The sequence below is a fragment of the Pleurodeles waltl genome, chromosome 9 (assembly GCF_031143425.1).
Source record: "Pleurodeles waltl isolate 20211129_DDA chromosome 9, aPleWal1.hap1.20221129, whole genome shotgun sequence".
Lineage (NCBI taxonomy): Eukaryota > Metazoa > Chordata > Amphibia > Caudata > Salamandridae > Pleurodeles > Pleurodeles waltl.
The window spans coordinates 121544715-121564907 of record NC_090448.1 but is presented as its reverse complement, the minus strand read 5'-3'; the positions used below and the strand labels follow the sequence as shown (position 1 = coordinate 121564907).

At 43.0% G+C, this 20193-nt stretch overlaps 1 protein-coding gene across 4 annotated transcripts in view; it reads left to right on the top strand.

The window, feature by feature from the left end:
- Positions 1-20193, top strand: part of LOC138259001 (inter-alpha-trypsin inhibitor heavy chain H4-like) — a 536359-nt gene that overhangs the window by 472343 nt on the left and 43823 nt on the right. For all 4 annotated transcript variants that reach the window (XM_069206377.1, XM_069206375.1, XM_069206376.1 and 1 more), the window contains 2 exons: positions 3043-3102; positions 19937-20050. In XM_069206377.1, coding sequence (XP_069062478.1) covers positions 3043-3102; positions 19937-20050 — 174 coding nt within the window. The remainder of the gene's footprint in view (positions 1-3042; positions 3103-19936; positions 20051-20193) is intronic.

Below are 20193 nucleotides of genomic sequence, written 5' to 3'. Positions count from 1 at the left end.
TTTAAATACCATGCACCCTGCCATAGGGGCTTTTGGGGCCTTTTTTAGGGGTGACATTTAAGTAATAAAAGGAAATGTTTCGGCCTAGCAAAAGGATTATTTTGCCTAGTTAAAATGGCAGTTCATACCTGCACCACAGAATGCATGGCAGTCCTGAGACATGTTTTAAAGTGCTATTTCACTAAGTTGCACAATGAGTGCTGCTGCCATCTAGTAGCATTTAATTTACACCCCCTAGGTACATATAGAACCATATACTAGGAATTTATGAGGAAATTAAATGTGCCAATCAGGTGTAGGTCAATTGCACCGTGTTTGAAGCAGAGAGTACTGTCCCTTTAGCACTGGTTGGCAATTGTAAATTGCACAGTGTCTTTAAACCAACACAAACATTTTTAGTACAATAGGAAGGGTGAAGACAAACGTTTGGAGGTGATCATGCAGTGAGGCAAGGTTCAACAGGTGCCAGTAAGTGTTGTCTTGCCCCACAATGTGTCCAAACCTGTCATTGGCAGGTGTTAGACTTGTCAGCCTTAGGTTGGTTTTCCCACAAACCTTTTGCCTTCACCCCTCCTATTTTTGCTGATCTCGTTTTTACTGGCTTAGGACTCTGTGTAACTTACCATAGCTAACTAGTGCTAAAGTGCTTGTGCTCTCTCTTCTAAACATAGTATAATTGGCTTGCATCCAAGTGGCATATTCAATTCACTTGTACATCCCTAGTCAAGTCGTACTAGTTGTGCTCAGGTCCTGTGAGTGAAATGCTACTGAGACCAGGGCAGGGCATTTCCAGTACCTTTGGGGGGGGTTGAGACCTCTGGAAGCTTCTCGTACTTCAAAGTGGACACAAAGTATAGATATTGGACCTCAGATCCCAACTCTTCAGTACACATCTGGACCTGTGGAGGACTCAGAAGAAGGACTACTGTGCTGCCTGCTGCAAAAAGAGAAAATAACAGGACCTGCATATTGATCCCATGATCACCAAAGTGACTCCTAGGGCTAATTGGCTAGACTCCTTATCAGAAGCCTCAGGGAAAGAACAGGCTTCCTCCACCTTGAACGCTGCACCTGGACTTTGCCAGCTGTGCGTCCTGCCCTCCCAAATGGTGCTATCCCAGTCCTTAACCATTGAAGTGGGCCTGAGAGTCCTCTGCCAGTCCACCTTTGGTTCCAGTAGAACTGACACATCAAAGTCACTGTGCGACACATCCCCTCACCAACTTCTGCATCAGGAACACTGTTTGAACGATCCCCATCGCAGGACTTCACATCGCTGCCCTCAGCCTCCCAGGAATTGCTGCTTTGTGACACATCCTTAATGTAGACCTTCACATTGTGAGCCCATTGACAACAGCATCCTCAACAAAGATGCAAGATTCCAGATCTCAGGCCCGCAGCTTCTTTGGAACCAGCCTGTGCATGACTCATGCACACATAGCTTTATGAATGAGACCTGGGGCTGGATTACAAAACATTTTTTAATAGTGCTATTTTATGTACTTGGTGGTAAGTGAAGGCAGTTCTTGTTCTAAACATGTTTTGTAGCCATGTTATTAAAACAAGATTCTGGTGGTGCTAATGTGTGACAAGAACACATGTGTACAATTGTTCTGTACACAGTTGTCTGCTTCAACTGCATTTCTCATCGCCATAACATCAGCCAGGTGAGTGAGTAAACTCCCGCCATTGTCTGTGGAACAACCATACAATTCATTCTTCCCAGACAAACTAGTCCTCTGGGTGAAATCGACATTCCTGCCCAAGGTGATCACCCACTTCCACAGAGGGCTAGCTATCGACTGGCCAGCTTTTAATTCACCACCTCACCTCATCAATAGAAATAGCGGCTTCACTGTTGTGACCCTAAGAGGGAGCTCATCCTCTACCAGCCCGGGGCAAGGGATTCTCAGACAAGATGATAAACTTTTTATTGTTTCTCTGGAGCAAAAATAGGGTTCAGAGGTGCACAAGAGAACCATCTCCTGCTGGATTGTTCTATGTATCAAGATCTGCTATGGGCAGATCCCGGAATGTTTGCACACTCATTTCACCAGAATGAAGGCTGTTACCACTGTGCTGGCATACTCTGTGTAAGTTTTAGACATTTGCCAGGCTGCTACCTGGGCAACTTCCAATATGCTGATGGGCATTTTGTGTGGAATTACTAGTCTAGGTGACCTACCTCCTGGAGATCTAACTGCCTACCCTCATCCCCATTCTATGAAATAGACTCCTACAGTCTATTAATAAGATCCCAGTCTGGAAGCCTGACACTGCCATATTCTGATTTTGAAGGCTCTACATCCCATGGCACAGATGGAGATCAGAAAGAAACTGACATCATCGGGCAAAGTTGGTGCAAATATAAGTGCAAGGGGAGTCACATTTGGGAAGGAAGTATCTGAGGCGGAGCCACATGACACCACATTTCCACAAGCAAGGGAATTGCTTTCTAAATGTAGTCTGGACCCTGTGGAAATGTATAAGGTGCGAAATGTGTGGTTAAATAGACTCTCTATCAGAAAAGGCATTGCCAAGCATAAGTAACAAATTGTTTTGTAACAGACAAGAATAAACGATCCAATTTCTCATAAAATAATTTCCTAGCAAACATCACTTGTCATAAAAATTGTCATGAAGTTAATAAACACTTTATTGATAACATCAGAAGTATGATTCGATTTTCATCTTGAATAATTGTTTATTACTGTAATTGGTGTATGATTAAACTTTTGGTTTTAGCAGAGGCGTTTTTCACTTCACTTTTTATCATAAGTATTTTCGTGCATTGGATAAAGTGACCCACCAAAGGCAACAGTCTGCACCTAAAAGTAACTGTGTTCATTCTAATTAATTACAAAATGAAAATGATGGGACAGATAAATGTCACGTTATTTGTTGCTGGCTTTTGTAAAGGTTTCTCTTACTGCAAAGCTCGCCTGTTGTAGAAAATGTGCAAATAGTCATTTTGAGGAGATGTACTTAGATTGTTTCATTACCATAACTGAACAAAAGCTAAAGTATGTTGTTTTTCTTCAGGTGCCTACCAGTTAACGTTTGGGACTCCAAAGCCTACGCAAGGATCTCTAGTCACAGATGGTACAACCAGATTCTAACTCATATTTTCATCATGTTTTTTTATTTGAAACAATGTGTCATATAATGTGGTAATTAGTGATGTTACCTATAATTAACAATTCACTTTCCACCTTCTCACAGTCACTGCTGTGAGAATGGGTCAATAAACTAGAGAAAGCCACCTTGCTTCCCTTCCACACAAAGTAAACCATCTGTTCCTTCTTCCGCATGCAAAGGCTCTCCTAGGTAGGATTGCCCTTATCATTATGCTTGGACTCTTTCTGGCTAAAGAAAGTGCCATGAAATATTTACACTGATTGCATTGCAGCCAGCAGGCATCTCTAATTCTGACACTTTGCTCTCACCATGCACCAAGGCCCAAAATGTGCAGTCTTTTCGGCATTGACTCGGGCAATGACAGTTTTGATGAAGGGGACAATTATGTCCCACAATATGATGATAAAAAGTGGTATGAAGAACTCCAGGATGCCAGTGGCCCAAATACGTCACCTGATACTTCACCAAATGCTGGCTTTGTGTCCCCTACTGTTCCTGCTACTTAGGAAATCACCTTCTACGCCATCATTTTGTGAAGGGTGGCATAAGTACTACACTTCCACCTCCAAATATGGAGGTAAAGACTAATGATCTGACAGGCGTACTTCAGCCTGGTCATACCTCCCACAGAACCTCTGCTACTATTTAATGAGGGAAGGAAGGCTGTGATGCAGCAAAATTAGTGATCCATCTGACTTGGACATAACTGATTGCCTAGTTTGGGTAATAGATATAAGCGTGGCACTTAGATGCCATGCCTAGATGAGGTCCGCATGCTTCTCCTGGGATGTCCAAGCTTCCCTAGTGGACATACATTGTTTTTTTGTTCTCACTGCTTTGGTGACAAAACGGATTTAGCCCTGAAAGGGTTTAGAGAAAGGAGGGCCATAGCACATTCCTTGGGTTTACCCGCTCCCCCCAGACAACACTAGGGGTGGTGGGAACCAGTAAGACATTACTCTCCACAAAACTCAGCACTCAGCACTCACTCAGTCCTAAGGCCCATATTTCAGTGAGTGCGCACCCTATGAAAATGGAACTAAATGCTAATTGAGATTTGAGGGATGCTCTTTGAAGTGAGGATGAATCTCTAACAACTCTGTGCACACAGGCAGAGAAAATACTCTAGTGGAAAAAGCTTGGCTTCTTTAGAGTTTGGCAAGTATTTGAACTACCACAAACTAGTGGTTCACTCAAGTCACCAAAAGCTTTTATGGAGGAGAGAAATCAACCTGTGCATCAGTAGCATTGTTTTATTGTTTGTAGGAAGAAACTTCACTTTAGCACTTGTTTAAAACAAATTGCAAAGTATGGACCACAAAACACAGCACCTACTTGGAAGATTATTGTGCCCTCAGAGCAACTTTGCACAAGTGGTCATTCTGAAGCAATGAAATCCTTGGCAATCTTGCAGAGATATTACAATGGGAGAAGCCCTTGTCTGACAGGGCAGGCAGGTGGGCCACCCACCCTACATAAAGTCAGTTCATCAGTGTCAAGATTTCTATGACGAACAAGTAAATAAGAACTGTATATTATAATAAATCAAATTAAATTTGCCCCCAAGATCCCAGTAGGTGAGGTTGCGAGTCAGCTCCAAAATACTTCCACACAGCTACTGGATTTCAGGCAAATCACTGGCCTGGAGAATGGTTTGATTGGCATCAGAGGGATCTCTCATGCATAATGTTATTCACCAATCTCAGACCCATCTGGTGTTAGTGACTGAGCGGACTGCAAAATGTTGCTTAAGTAATTGGACAAGTGTTGCTACAGAGGGTCCTGAAGTGGGATCAGTGACAGCATTATGACTGCTACCATGAGAACAACCTCTATAAATAGTCATTTTCAATATATATGAAAGGCATTAAGTACTTGTACAAGATGAAATCCAGATCCAAATGAATACTAGAAATACACATATTCTCCCTCGTTTAGAGCTGAATAAGAGAGTTTTAGAAACATGAAATCATAATGTTCTTTCTCTGGCCTCAATTCGCAGGAGGGGTAGTCTCATCAGTTGTTAAAACAGGTAGTCATTACCATCAATGGAATTATAAAAAGTGCTATGGCTAAGGTGTATTTTATTAGAGTTCACCAATTCTGGCACAGGTGCATCACTGCCACTTTCAAAAATAAAAGACAGGCCTAATTGTGCTAAGTGACGTTTTGTAGACAGGCCTTGTGCCACAAATGTAATCCATTTACTTGGCACACAACATAGCACTGACTTGTGCTTGTTATTTATAAGTATAGGAAAAAATGCAGCATTAATCTTTTGGTAGGCATGACATGGTTTTTCATGTCCTCACCATGTTTACCTGCTTTAGGATGAATGGATGTCAGGATTCGAAGTTTATGAATTGACCACTTTCTAAAGTAGTAGATCTTTGCCTCTGCAAATTTAAAAGGGAGGGGCGGGAGAGATGGGTGGGGGGCAATGGGGCGGGGGAAATAATAAAAATGATAATTAAAAAAAACATACCTGTTCCTGCCGCCACCGCTGGCTGAATCCCTCCTCTTCCCACAATGGTATTAGTGTCCCAGCAGTCTCTGGGACACCAGCACTAGGTTCCAATGCAATCCTGGTGCTGCTCTCACGCTATACCTAGCAAGAGAGCAGGGCCAGGATTGGTCTGAGTGGCTTGTTCTGCCACTCAGACACTGCATGGGAGTCTGTGCAGTTTCACCAACCAGTCTGTGCAACACAGCCGGGTTGGAGAAACCTAGGTGCAGATGCCAGTTTGGTCGGCCTGAGACAGCCGGCCAGACTGACAAGCTCACTTAGTGCACACAGTGACTCCACTCCATCTCCCCTATCCTCCCATGGCCCAGCCACTCCCATTCCTGCACATGCTGGCTGAGCCAGAGGATTACAAATAAAACAATAGTATATTATTGCTTTATTTTTCAGCTGCTGGCTCATAGTCAGGGGGGCGACAAATCTTTGCCAGGGTGAAGGAGCCACCCCTGCTTGCTGAGTTCAAAATGCAAGGAAAGGTAAAAGTATGAGAGTTTAACGGATGGTAAAGTGCCTGCACAATTCTTAGCCATAGAGCAACCTCTGTACTGTGAGGATAACATACATGCTTGTGCAATGGCAAGAGAAATCCAGTGAAAACTAAAGTTCATGGTCCTGGATAAAATAGACCTACAACATTTTGTTCTGTTAAACATAGATTGATCGAGGTCACCAAGAGTGTTATTATGCTCATTCCTAATACAGATATATTGCTGGCCAAAAGGAGTTATTCTACTGTGCTGAGAGCACCAAAGTGGTCATCCTGATCCTATATTTACTAACACCATGCAGATCTATAATTCTGAGTGGGTGAATACCATGGTATTGTGAGTTTTATCCTGTTGGTATTCAAGAATTGAAGAATTACTCTGGTGATTAGTTTTACTCGATCCCTGCAGTAATGTCTCTCCCCCCTGCCTCACCTGTATATTTCACCATCTTTAACATGGTGAAATGTCTGGAGTCTGAAGGGATATTAATGTGACAATTTACTGCATTTGTTGTAGTCCTGCTTTGTCTGGTAACTTTAGAATGAGCTTCATAGTGCGACAGCTGAATTATGGCACAGGCAAGTGTGGGTGACTATTCAGGCTCAGGGGAGATCAGGTGTCAATTTACCAGTGTGACACATGGTCAAAGGTCAAATAGAAAAAAGTTAATCTGTGCCAGATGAGGACCAATACTCCTATGTCTTCATCCAATAAAATAATTTTCTAGAAAGTACCATTTGACATAAAAACTATCTTGACGATAGTAATCACTTTAGTAAAAAGCAGAAAGCAGCTTACAATGACGATTAATTAGATCTGCAGATTACATTATTAGTTAATACTGTAATTAGTGTATGTCCGTACTTTATACTGCAGAGGCTTTCTTCCTTTCAGAACTTTTTGTGAATATGTGTTATGCATCAGACAACATTGTGCACTAATAAACAAATAGAATAGTTTTGTTGCATTTTTATGGTATAATACAAAAAAAACTAGTTTAGCCCTCTCACATCTGAAACTAAATAAACAAAATAGAGATATAAACTTTCGAGACTCTCAGAAATATCATACAGCTTTCCACCTAAGACAAAATGCACATTGGATTGCTTTTAATGAAGATGTTCCTTACCTTTATGGCTCATAAAAACCTTGTTCATTTTCCCTTTCTGTTTTGAGGAGTTCGTTTCACTTTCAGACAGAAATCAATCCCTTACTATACCTGTCATTTTAAGATTGGGACACTTTACCCCATTCTGATACGTTAATAGATCTGTTACTTATTTACTGAGTATTTCATCAAATAACTTCTAGTTGGAAAAATGCTGTGAATGTTACTTTTACAGGTCGTTGGTTTGTTTTATTCATAGATTAGATAGAGTTCACATTCATCCTATTGCCTTTATTCCCAAAAGAGAACAAATGTGGCTACCTATAACAATATTCTCCTACAAATCTAACTTTCATAGAAAATGAATTGATGTATCTCCTAAAGACGTTACTAAACACTCATGATTTATTTTTTATATATTGTTCATAATATCATTCTACAATCATACTATATTTGTAAGTGCTATGTATAATATATGTTATTATTAATATATACCATTATTACAGTTATTTACTTATATTTTGTCTTTAGTCACTCACTAAATATATGCAGTTCACACTCTAGTAAATATTCCCTTTTCTTTATTTTCTTTTTCTTTCAATTCTATGTTTTATGTTTTATTGAATTGCTTCTTTTTCCATTTATCTTGTATTCACTATTAGCTAGATTGATGCTGATTCAAATTGGATTACACATTATTTTCTTCTGTAATATATGTGACGTTATATCCTATTATTGTTGTTATTGCTTTACATGATTTCACCTATTCCTTCCATACGGGGTCTTAACACTAAAAAAGAAAACATTACCCACTAATGGCAACCGTTCATGAAGTGTTCATTACAATACATTACAAAATAAAAATGACAGGAAGGGCAGAAAACATACCACATTCTTTGTAGTATATGTTGCTATAATTTGAAAAGGTTCATCTTAGCTGCATTGCTATCTCATTGTAGACAACATACAATTAATCATTTTGGAGCAATGCACTTATATTGCTCCATAACCATAATTCAACAATAAAAATAAAGTACGTTCTTTTTCTTTAAATGCAATGTACATTTCCAGCTCATGTGCCTTCGCAAATATCCCCAACTAAAAATGGTAAGATCAGATTTCAAATCACATTCTCATTATATTTCTGATTTGAAACAGTGTGTCACATTGTGTGGTCATTCATGATGTTGCCAATAATTAAGAGTTCACCTTCCTCCTTGCACAGTCATTAGTATGAGAATTAGCTCATTTCCTGGACAAAGTCACCATGCTTTCCTTTCCCAAAAAGTAAACATTTTTTTCCTTCTCCTCTTGCACATGCTCCTACGAGTAGGATTGCCCTTATACAAACCATTCTGCTTGATTTGTCTCTGGCCATAGAAAGGTGTTCTCTGATGTTTTCCCTAAGTACACAGAATGGCGAAGTGGTGTCTATACCACTTTTAGTTAACTGTGGAAAATTACTGAGCAAGATGTACAAGTGATGAGCTGAAACCTGGGACCAGAGCTCAAAGTCCTATCAATGCTGAGGTATCTCACCCAGGGGGCTATTGATTATACATTAGGGCTTGTGGCCAGTAGAACAGTGGATAAGGTTTTGTCTACATTTTTAAAACATAATTTGCCTTGGTACTTCCAGGGGAATTCATGAACTCACTTGAACTGCAGAGCAGTTACTTTAATATGCAGGTGTTAGAAATTGGGTTTCTGGTTGGCAGCGGTATCTACCGTGATCAAGCAGGAACCACTATCCTAGTCAGGGTAACTCTCAGGCAAACCTTAAATCAACCTGTGCTCACCCTCTTGTAGCTTGTCACAGAGCAATCAGGCTTAGTATAGAGGCAGTGTGTGAAGTATTTGTGCATAACCTTATGTAATAAAACAGTGGAAACACCATACAAAAAGATACCACACCTTGTTAGAAGAAGAGAACTCAATTTAATAAATAAAACAAGACCAAAATGACAAAAATCCAATAAGTAGAACTTGAGTTATGGATTTTTAAAGAATACATTGTAAAATAGAACATAGAAGCATCAATATGGGATATCTGGTCATGCCGGACCGGGAAAAAGTTACAAATGAAAAATCCGTAATGGAGTGGGGGCCAAATACAGGGAACAAGTGAGGCCTGCTGAAAAAGTACCTTAGTCCTGGCTGCGTCAATGACAAAGTTTCAAGGTACAGCTGAAGCAATGCACCAGTGTCGATCCCAGAGGTGAATTGTCGATTTTCCCCATGCAGCAGAGGGTATACATAGATTTTCTCCACGCAGCAGCAGTGATTTATTGGTTCCAAGATGAAGTGGGTCTGAAGGTGATGCACAGGTTCTGTTCCAGCAACAGCTGCGCTGCATTGGGGTCAATCCATGCAGCAGAGGCAAAGCACTGGTTACGATTCATGCAACAGGAGTGATGCACCAGTTCTGATCCATGCAACAAGGACAATGTCTCGGGTTGACAGAGGATTCATTAGTTTTGCTGAAGCAAGCACTTTAGGCCCACTTCCAAGAGTCCAGGACTGGAGTGGCACCACTTGGAAGGGAATACTCACAGCTGGCAGAGTCCAGGTGTAGAAGTATGTTGGTTTGAAGTATTGTATCTCCATGAGACTTCAGATCAGGACACTAGTCAGCTGCCCTTGTAGTCAATCCGGGCTCTGGGTTGGAGAGATGTAGGTCCTGTCCTTCTCACTCCCTGACAAGAGGGCAGCAGGCAGCAGGTCAGCACAGCAAAGAAGGTGTCTAGCAGCATAGGATTCTGGCAGAGTGGCAGTCTTTGTAGCAGCACAGCAGTCCTTCTTCTTGGCTAGGTATCCACAGGTCCAGAAGCATATTGAAGTGGTAGGTTCTGAGGTCCAGTTCTTATACCCAGTGGTGCTTTTGAAGTAGGGGAGACTTCAAAGAGGGTTTTTTAAAGTGCACAGAGACCCTCCCTTCATGGACTGTTCTTAAACTCACTACAGGGGGGTGCATAGCTTTTTGTGTGCGGACAAGGCATAGCCTATTCAGGTGTAAGTGTGAAGCTGTGCCCAGATCCTACCGTCTATCTTCCTAGGGTGACCTATCATGTCACACCTAAGCTTCCATATTGTGTGTCTGTCTAGAGGGAATACCAAAGCCAAGCTGTCACCCAACCCAGACATGCAATCAGAGATGGACTGCAGGCACACAAGGTTACGAGCAGGAAAATGCCCACTTTCTAAAAGTGGCATTTTCAAAATTGTAACAATAAATCCGACATTGACATGAAACATGAATTTAACAACATAGTTCCATAGATACGAAACATTACAGATCTACCACCTTTCAATTAGGAAATACAGCTTACTAAATGTAATAAGGAATCCCCAATGTGCTCCTATGAGAGGGGTAGGCCTCACAGGAGTGAAAAATGAATTCAGGGATATTTACTACCAGAACATGCAAAACTTAAAGGCATATGTCCTACCTTTAATCACATTGCCCTGCCCTATGGGCTACCTAGGACCTACCCTAGGTGTGAAATATATGTAATAAAAGTGGAGTTTAAGGCTTTGGAAGTAAATGCCAAGTCAGAAAGGCGGTGTAACATTGCATTCATGCTGCAATGGTAGGCCTGAGACATGTTTTAGGAGGGCTACTTAAGTGGGTGGCACAATAAGTGCTGCAGACTCACCGATAAACAAACACAAATGATAGCTGGAATGCGAAAAAAACAAACATTCACCCCCAGTCACAGCTCTGGATTTAATCCATCCATTCTTTTGCTCACCACGCCACCCCAGTTTGGACCCGGCCATATGCAAATCAGTCTTGACCCTGTTCCCCATGGGAAGAGTCAAGCATGAACTAACAGCCCAGGTCCTTCCTGGACTGGAAACAAGCATCTTGGAACCGCTTTTGGGGTATTTTCCCTTATCATCCAGGCTGGCTTGAATACAGTGTCAAAGTGAGCCCAGGACCCACGTCCAGGCATGCCCAGCGCACTTAGGGTGACAAAAGCAAATAAACACAAATAATGGACAGAATGCAGAACAAATCAGACATTCAGACTCAAGAGTAGCCTTTAAATTACAGGCCCTGGTTATATATTATACCACTCTACAAAAGACTTACATGTAAATCAAGTACTTCTATGGGTAATATGCCAATCAAACCATGTTTTAGGGAGAGAACACATGCACTTTAGCACTAGTTAGCAGAAGTGGAGGCAAGCAGGCAAAAGGTTTGGCAGAAGACCACACTATGGCTGACAGGTCTTACGTGTCGCCCCAAGCTGGAAGAAGGGAGAACTCCCCAACATCCTGGGAGATCTCTTAACTAAGAAGGAAGAACCTTGAAAGACCATCAGCTGTTGTGTGGTCTGACCCAGGTTGGTGTTCCACATTAAACCCCATTCCATGTAGGCAGATGGATCACTTAAGCAATTTTCGATTCTCACCCCTCATTTGCATTAGCCACTTGAGGGGCATGTAGTTGGTCTGAATCGAAAAGTGAGTCCCAAACAAGTATGGTCTCAGCTTCTTCAGTGCCCATACCACAGCAAAGGCTTCTCTATCAATAGTACTCCACCGCTGTTCTCTGTGAAGTAACCTCCTATAGATGAAAGCTACAGGTTGGTCTACACCCTCCGTATTATGCTGTGAAAGAACTGCCACTATGCCATGCTCTGAGGCATCCATTTGAACAATGAATTTCCTGGAAAATCTAGGGACCTTGAGCATAGGGGCTGTGCATATGGCCTGTTTTAGGGAGCCAAACACTTTCTGGCAAGCCTGAGTTCAGGTCACATTTCTTGGCTCCTGATTAAATGTCAGCTCAGTCAAGGGGCGGTAATGTACAATATCTCTAGACAAACCACCTGTAATATATTGTGAGGCCCAGGAAGGCCCTCAACTCAGTTTCTTTTTTTGGGGCCTCACAGGCCATGATGGTCTCTATCTTTGCCTGGAGGTGCTGCACCTTACCCCCACCCACCAGGTCTCCCGAGTACACCACAGACCCCTGCCCTATCTGTTCCTTAATGGCTTTGATAGTCGGGCCTGCATTCTGCAAGGCCGGAAGCACTTCCTGCAGTTGAAACAGGTGGCCCTTCAACTCCTACTGAAGAAAGCTATGTCATCCAAGTGAGCAGCACTGAAGGCCTCCATACCAGCCAAATCCTGGTTGACCACCATCTGGAAGGTGGCAGGGGCATTCCTTAATCTAAAGGGTATCACTCTGAACTAGTAGTTGCCCTCTGGAGTGGAGAAGACTGACCTCTCCTTGGCTCCTTCAGTTAGGGCAATCTGTCAGTACCCTGAGGTCAAATCAAAGATACTCAAGAACTGGACAGCCTCTAACCTATTAATGAGCTCATCAGGGTGAGCATCAGACTTGGTGGTTCAGTTGATTCCCCTGTAATCCACACAGAACTGCAATTCTTGGGTAGTGCCATGTGGGGCAGCTTTTGGTACCAGCACCACAGAGCTTGACCAGGGGCTACTGGAATGCTCAATCGACCCCAAATCTAACATCTTGGAGTCTTTCTCCTGGATGCTGGTCATCACTTTGTCACACAGTCTGTAAATTGTGTTTTTGACAGGCAGGCTGTCTTCTTTGTCAATGTCATGGGCACATAAATGTGTAACCCCAGGACTGAGGAAAAGCAGAGAGGAAAACTATCCCAGCAGGTGGTGACAGTCCCTCTGCTGCTTTGAAGTATGGTGGGGGAGAGGTTTACACCTTCTACTGACCCATCATTCTCTTGCCAGGGAGAGGTTTGCTTGCCTTATCCTCCTTTCTCTCTGTCACCAACAACATGGTTACCTCAGAACTCTCAAAGTGTAGTTTGAGACAGTTGATATGGAGAGCCATTTGGAGGGTATCTAGGGTCTTGAGATCCACCAAGTAGGTGCCTTTCCCCCCTCTTCTCAACAATCTCGTATGACCCAGTTTAACAGTCATGGAGGGCCCTGGGCTCCATCATCCACACATTTTGTCCAGATTGGAATTCCACAGGGGTAGCTGTCTGATCATGCCACTGCTTCATTACCTCCTGGCTGGCCTCCAAGTTTTCAGAACCCTTTTTCTAAAAACATGGCCATCTGGGTCTGTGGTACTAACATGTAGTTGCATACATCCTGGAGAGGTTTCCCAGTAGCTTGCTCCAGCCCCTTCCTAACAAGACTGAGAGATCCCCTTACAGGGCATCCATACAAAAGTTCAGAGGGGCTGAATCCCACCCCCTTCTGTGGCACCTCTCTGTACGCAAAGAGCAGGCAAGATAAAAGCACGTCCCATTTATGCCTCATGGGCTCAGGAAGGCCCTTGAGGGTCTTGTTGAATCCAACAAGCCTGTTGCTTTGTTGATGGTAGGGTGCAAAAAGTTCGCAACCACCTGTCAGACACCACTTCTTTGGGTGAACACAATCTGGTTAAAATCCCCATTTGGGCCCTAGTCACTGCAGGTGCAGTTGCACTCCTGAGAGGTATGGCCTCTGGATATCTTAAGGCAATGTCCACAAAGACCAGGATAGACATGTTGATGGAGGCTGTCTGGGAATTTATGGGCCCTACAATATCAATGCTCACTCTTTCAATGGGGGTGCCATTGACAGGCAAGTGATTCAAGGGAGAATTCCGTTTCTGCCCTGTCTTCTCTTTGGATTGGCAGAACAAGCAAGTCCTACAGAAAGTGTCAGAGGAAATCTTCATCCAGGGCCAGTAAGAGTGGAGACAAGTTTGACAAAAGTCTTGCCTTGTCCAAGATATCCTGATGGGTGTATTTCATGAGCCTGCTCCAGTAGGAAGCCCCTGTAACATTGGGGAATTACCAGCACCCTTGTTACCCCCTGCACAGGTTCCCTAGGCTCATTATATACAAGGCTATCCTCCCAATATATGTGGTAACATCCAGAGGCATCATCAGATGCCTGAACTTCAGCCAGTTGCCTCATGCCCTCCAGGTTTGGGCACTCCTTCTGTGGCTGGTGGGTCCTCCTTCCACTTGCCATCCAGCAAGTTCAAGTAGATCATCAAGGGAGGTAATGTCCTCTACAGTGGGGCCTGGGGCATCCTCCTCTTTTGACCGATCCACCTCATCTGGGAGAAATTCAGGGACTGGTTTCCCATGCCCCATGCCCTTCGTTCTTTTGGCAGGAGCCAGGACCCTTTTCCTGGATCTAGACTTCCTTGGCTCCCTTCCTGGGCAGCCCTAGACACAAATCCACTCAGACAAACCTAACACCTCCAAGTGTGACTTGAGCTTCACTTCATTCCAGGCACTGTGATCAAGGTGATTCCCTAGCAAACGATCCACAGGCATAGCAAAGCTCACAGCAACTTTCTGAAGACCTGCCACTCTCTCCCCATTTAAATGGAAAAGGAGCAACAGGGTAGTGACCCTCCAGGTTGTCTGCTACTACAACCTGGTGGAATGTATTTGATATGATCTGAAGCCACCAGTTGATTCCTTTCCATAGTCATACTAGCTCGTGTGTCCCTCAGAGCCTCAAATCCTTGCCCATTGATGATGACCCACTGCCTATAATTCGCAGTTATGGAAGGCATATGGGCTCAAGCACATCTCCATGTCACCCAGGGACACTAGGGTAACCTCACTGACCTCCGCCATACTGACTGCACAAATCTTCACCCCAAACACTACACTAGCCAACCCTGGGGTCTTTTCTCCAGTGGAAGGCTGTGTCCTCTTAAGACACTTGAGATCACCCTTGTAATGTTCATAACACTTGTAGAATTTGGGAGTGGACTTGTTATGATTTTTATCAGAGAAGACTTTCTTCTGGTGGCCTGATTGGGGATGGGACCCTTTCCATTGAGAACCATTTACTGGGATCCTTTCTCTTGAGAACTATTGTGGGGTCTTAGTTAGAACTCCTTCTTTTTATCTCCCTCCTTCCTGGAGTCAGTCACTTTGCTATCAACCGGGGGTGTTGACACAGCTCAGAGCTAGATTGTACAGTCCAGTATACTCTTTAGTCTTGCTGCCCCTTACCTAGCCCTTCAGTGCTATACTGCAATAATCTAGAAAGCCGACCCAGGTCTGGGTGGGAATCTTTTGGCTGCCCCTGAACTTCTGCCTATATCTCTCAGGGGTCAATCCAAATTTATTAACAAGAAAGGCCTTCATGGGAGTGTATTGTGTCTGGTCTTCTACCTCTAGTGTTAGGAGTGTGTCCTTCACTACCGTGGGTATGTACCTCCACAAGCTAACTTCCTCCTCATACTCTTCAGGAACCTTGTGCACCCTTAGAGTCACTTCACATGCTGGAAACCAATTGTCGGTATCATCTCCCACCATATAACTGGGCACCAAATCCTTGGGTATGAGGACCAGTGAACAGTACAGGTATTCTGCCACCATTACTGCTGGAATTAATCTGCTTAGTGCTAAAAATCAAATCCAGATCTCTGAGACTGAGCTCATGGCCCATCTTTCTGTCCTTCGTGGCCAGTCTCTCCTTCTCTAAGGCTCTCTCAGCCTCAGTTTTTTCCTTCTCTAGCTTCAATTTGGCCTGCTCCAGTTTGTGCTTTCTCTCCTGTTTCCTTCCCTCTACCTCCTGTGGGGTCACGTCTCTGGCAGACACATGGCTCACTGCACCATCCTGGTCATCTAGGGCATCCATGTCATCTGCTGGGGTCGAGTGGGGTCCTCCTGACAGTTGAGGACCCAGGGCTGGATCCTCCTCCCCTGTGTGTGCTCCTCCTCCTCATTGTCATCCACTTCCTCTTCTTCTGAGATGGTCTGCCTCTCTGTACTTCCTCAAAGTCCCTGAGGGCTACCTGGAGATCCAGTGTGGTAGTTTTTTGCCCGATTTAAGCACCTTCTTTTTACAGAGCTTCAAAAGCTCAGGCCCACTGAGTGTGTCAAAAATCAGGCATCCATGGTGCAACAAGGAAATTAGGGCACTTACATTTAGAAAAGGGGAAAATTGCCAATAGAAGAAACTATGGAAGAATTTAAAACTTGTTATGGTCTTTAGATGTGGGATAGTGGTGTACACCAAATCATTGTATGGCACAACACAAACACAAGTCCTATCCTCACCACTGATCACCAATGTTAAAAATTGGGTTTCTGGTTGGCAGAGATATGCACCCTGATCAAGCAGTCCTAGTCAGGGTAAGTACCAGGCAAACCCTAAATTAACCTATTTTCACCATCTGGGAGCTTGGGCAGAGCAGACATGCTTAACTTAGAAGCAATGTGTAAATCTACAAGCAAAACCTCATACAGAAAAACTGTGAAAACACCACACAAAAATATACCACACCAGGTTAGAAAAGTAGAACTTAATTTAATAAATACAGCAAGAGCAAAGCAACAGAAATTCAATAAGTAAAACTTGAGATATAGATTTTTAAAGAATAAACTGTAAAATTGAACTTAGAAGCAAGAAGCGCCAACAGGGGATGTCTGGTCACGCCGGACCTGGACAAAAGTCATAATTTCAGGCCAACATGATGGAGTGTTGGTCTAGTACGAGAATCCAGTGAGGCCCATTGAGCAAAAGTACCTTAATCCTGGTTGCATCAATTATGAAGATGTGGGGTGTAGTTGAAGCGATGCGCTGGTGTCAATCTACACAGTGGAGATGTTGCGTCAATTTTCTCCACGCAACCTTTGTAATGCATTAGTTCTGAGGAGCGGTGGGTCAGATGGTGATGCTCTTGCTCTGCTTCTGCAATAGCCGTCATGCAACAGGGTTAATCCATGTAGCAGAGGTGATGAGCTGGTTCCAATCCAGGCTATAGGTGTAATGCTGAGGTTACGATCCATAGAGCAACAGCTATGAGTCAGGTGGACAGAGAATGCGTCGACTCTGCAGAGTCAAACACCTTTGGACCACTTCTGATGGTCCAGGACAAGGGTGGCATCACTTGGAAGGGCAGATTCACATCTGGCGGAGTCCAAGAGCAGAAGTAGGTTGATTGGAATTTTTTACGTCCCTAAGATGTCAGATCAGGAGACCAGTCAGCTGGCCCTTGGAGACACTCTGAGTTCTGGGCTTGAGCGATATAGGTACAGTCATTTCCACTCCCAGGCAAGAGGTCAGTAGGTCAGCACAGCAAAGCAGGAGTCCAGCAGAGTAGCAGTCTAGCAGAGTGCCAGTCCTTGCAGCAGCACAGCAGTCCTTCTTTCTGGCCGGGTATCCACAGGTCCAGAAGTGACTGAAAGGATAGGGTCTGAGCTCTTGTTCTTATACACAGTGGTGCCTTTAAAGTGGGTGAGACTTCAAAGAAGGGTCTTTGAAGTGTACAGAGGTCCTCCCTTCCCATTCAGGCTGCAGACTCACTGCAGCAGGGTATGCAGCCCTTTGTGTGAGGACAGGACACAGTCTATTCAGGTATAAGTGTGAAGCTTTTCCCAGCTCCTCCTTCCCGTCATCCTAGGATGACCCATCAGGTCACACCTAAGCTTCCATAGTGTGTGACTGTCTAGAGCAGAGGTCTTCAACCTGGGGGAGCCTCAAGTGATCCCAGGGGGGGCGTCAGGCTCTGGCCAAAAGAAACATTTTACAGATAACAGGACTTTGTTTTAAGCAGAAGCATGTTATTGCATTGTTAAAAAGGTAACAGTACTTAACTGCAATGTTTAAGTAGGTCTAGACATATTTAAGCATTGCAATCTTTATAAAATAATTGGGAAGGATTCTGAGGGGGGCCAATAAGTTTTATTTTTCAACTGGGGGGGGTGCAGCATTAAAACGTTTGGAGACCACTGGTCTAGAGGGAAGACACAAAGCCCATCTGTCACCCAAGCCAGACGTGCTATCAGAGGTGGACTGCAGGCACACAGGGCTAATAGCAGGAAAATGTCAACTTGCCATTAAAGAGGATTTTTCATTACAATTACAAGGGTGCTAAACAGGGTAAATCTACCTCCTTCCAATTAGGAAGCACAAAATATTGCAAAATCTATTAGACTCTATTTGTGCACTCCAAAGTACAAAAAGTTCACAAAAATCGTCTTTATATCCATAAACCTTTTCGCTGGGTAACCAAAAACAAAGTTAATATTTCAATCATCAGAGGGGTGATCAAAGACACTACAATCAAAGGAGTCAACAGCCTTATTTAGTTTTTCAAAAATAGTTGCATATTTTATTCAATTAGAACATGATTTTAATTTCAGTTTTTAATTGTACACTTTACAGTAACTGAATGTAGTTTTACTTTTTAATTGCTCAGTGTTCTTTTTGGGTTATTATTGAGGAAGCTGGAAGAACGTGATGTTTGTTTGGCTGCTATTTGGGTAAGAAATGACATGGATTGAAAATAGGGATATCCTCCTTAGGAAGGAAATTATATTTTAATGATGATACTGTATATACCAAAGTGAAAATGCTGAGATTTGGAATGTTGTGTCCAAATATAATAAAAAATTAGATGGGATTGTGAATAGAAAATGTACAATGATTCAAATTCAATAAAATGTGTGATTATTTTGCATATCTTTATAAAGAAATCTATGACTCATGGAATTGCAGCCCACTTGAGCTGTTAAATGGACTGTTCCTGATGACTGATAAAATGGAGATTTTATAATATCCAAGGACAAGGTCATAATTAAAAGTCTCACATATTTTACGCATTAAGAGGCATATTTATGAGAGCTTCGCAACATGCTTGCGCCATGTAACGTGTTACATGTGTGATGTATACCTCTAAGTCAGGTTTTTGAAGCCACGGAAATCCACTTTGTGTGGCTTTGAATGGTTTACAAAATCTGGATTAATGCAACAAAGCACAAATCTCTCCATTGCATTACTCTGTGCAAGGGATGCGTTCCAAGGGTGTTGCATGGGTGTTCCCATGCAATTCCCATGGTTTTTGTTGCACTCCCAGATTTACTTAACCTGGTAAACTTGGGAATGCACCACAAAGACACGCCTCCCAGGAGAGGCGTAAAAAGGAAAAATATATTTATTTCTCATAGTTACTTCCTCTTTCTATAAGTGCTGCTTTCTGCTGCACACATTGATAGAGGAATATGCCTCTAATATGCCTCTAAGGATTTTGTTTGTGCAAGGAGGTGCCCCTTCCTACACAAAAACAATCCAGCGTGCAACATAGGCACCCTTGCATCATTGTGTGCTAGTAAACGGGGGAGGATAGGAATGCACTGTATGCCAAATTCATGCCCTTTCTCAGTGATGCAGTACAGAGCAGCAAGGTGACTTGCTGAGCTGCACTGAGCAATTTTGCCATAAGTATGGCCCTTAATCTTTTCCACAGAGAGCGATCAAAGCAGTACTGTATATGGAGGTGTGAAATCTCATAGTTTTGGTGCATTTTTATGAAATTCCCAAAAATGTTGAGATATTACACTCTTATACTGAAATGTTGTTACCAGTATGCCACACGAGTAAGCACTTCACATAAAAAGGTCCCACTCTGACCCATGTTCTGGACAATGAGTTTCTATCATGGAAAGAAATGCACAAAAGTGTGTAATGTGAAATTTCAGGTAAATTTTGCAAATATTGCATAATGCGAAGTTTAATAACTGTATACATTTCGGGGGTGTAATAAAACTTTTACCCTGGCGTAGTAGTCTATGGATTAAATCAATTTGTCTCATGTTGGTGTCCGCCATCACTGGGAGTAGAGTTATAGGTTGTATTGTCTGTACTTGCGGCATGCATGAGCTCCAATACAATTAAATAATAACACCATCATCTTATTTCAAGCACTTCAGGCTCCAGATTTTATCGTCCATCTACCAAACCAAAGTGATTCAATTTGTCTGAATGTTATTGGGGAACATGACAAACCACTGATCTTAGTTGCTGATCCAAACACAGGTAAGACATATTTTATAGTGTGCCAAAAGACATGTAGAAGTACTGTTACTTTCTGTCTATTGCAGAAGAGGTGTTTTGGTATTTAAAAGTTTATTTCGTCAAAAACTGATGTGGAGGGACTGCATACACTCGGGTAAATAAAG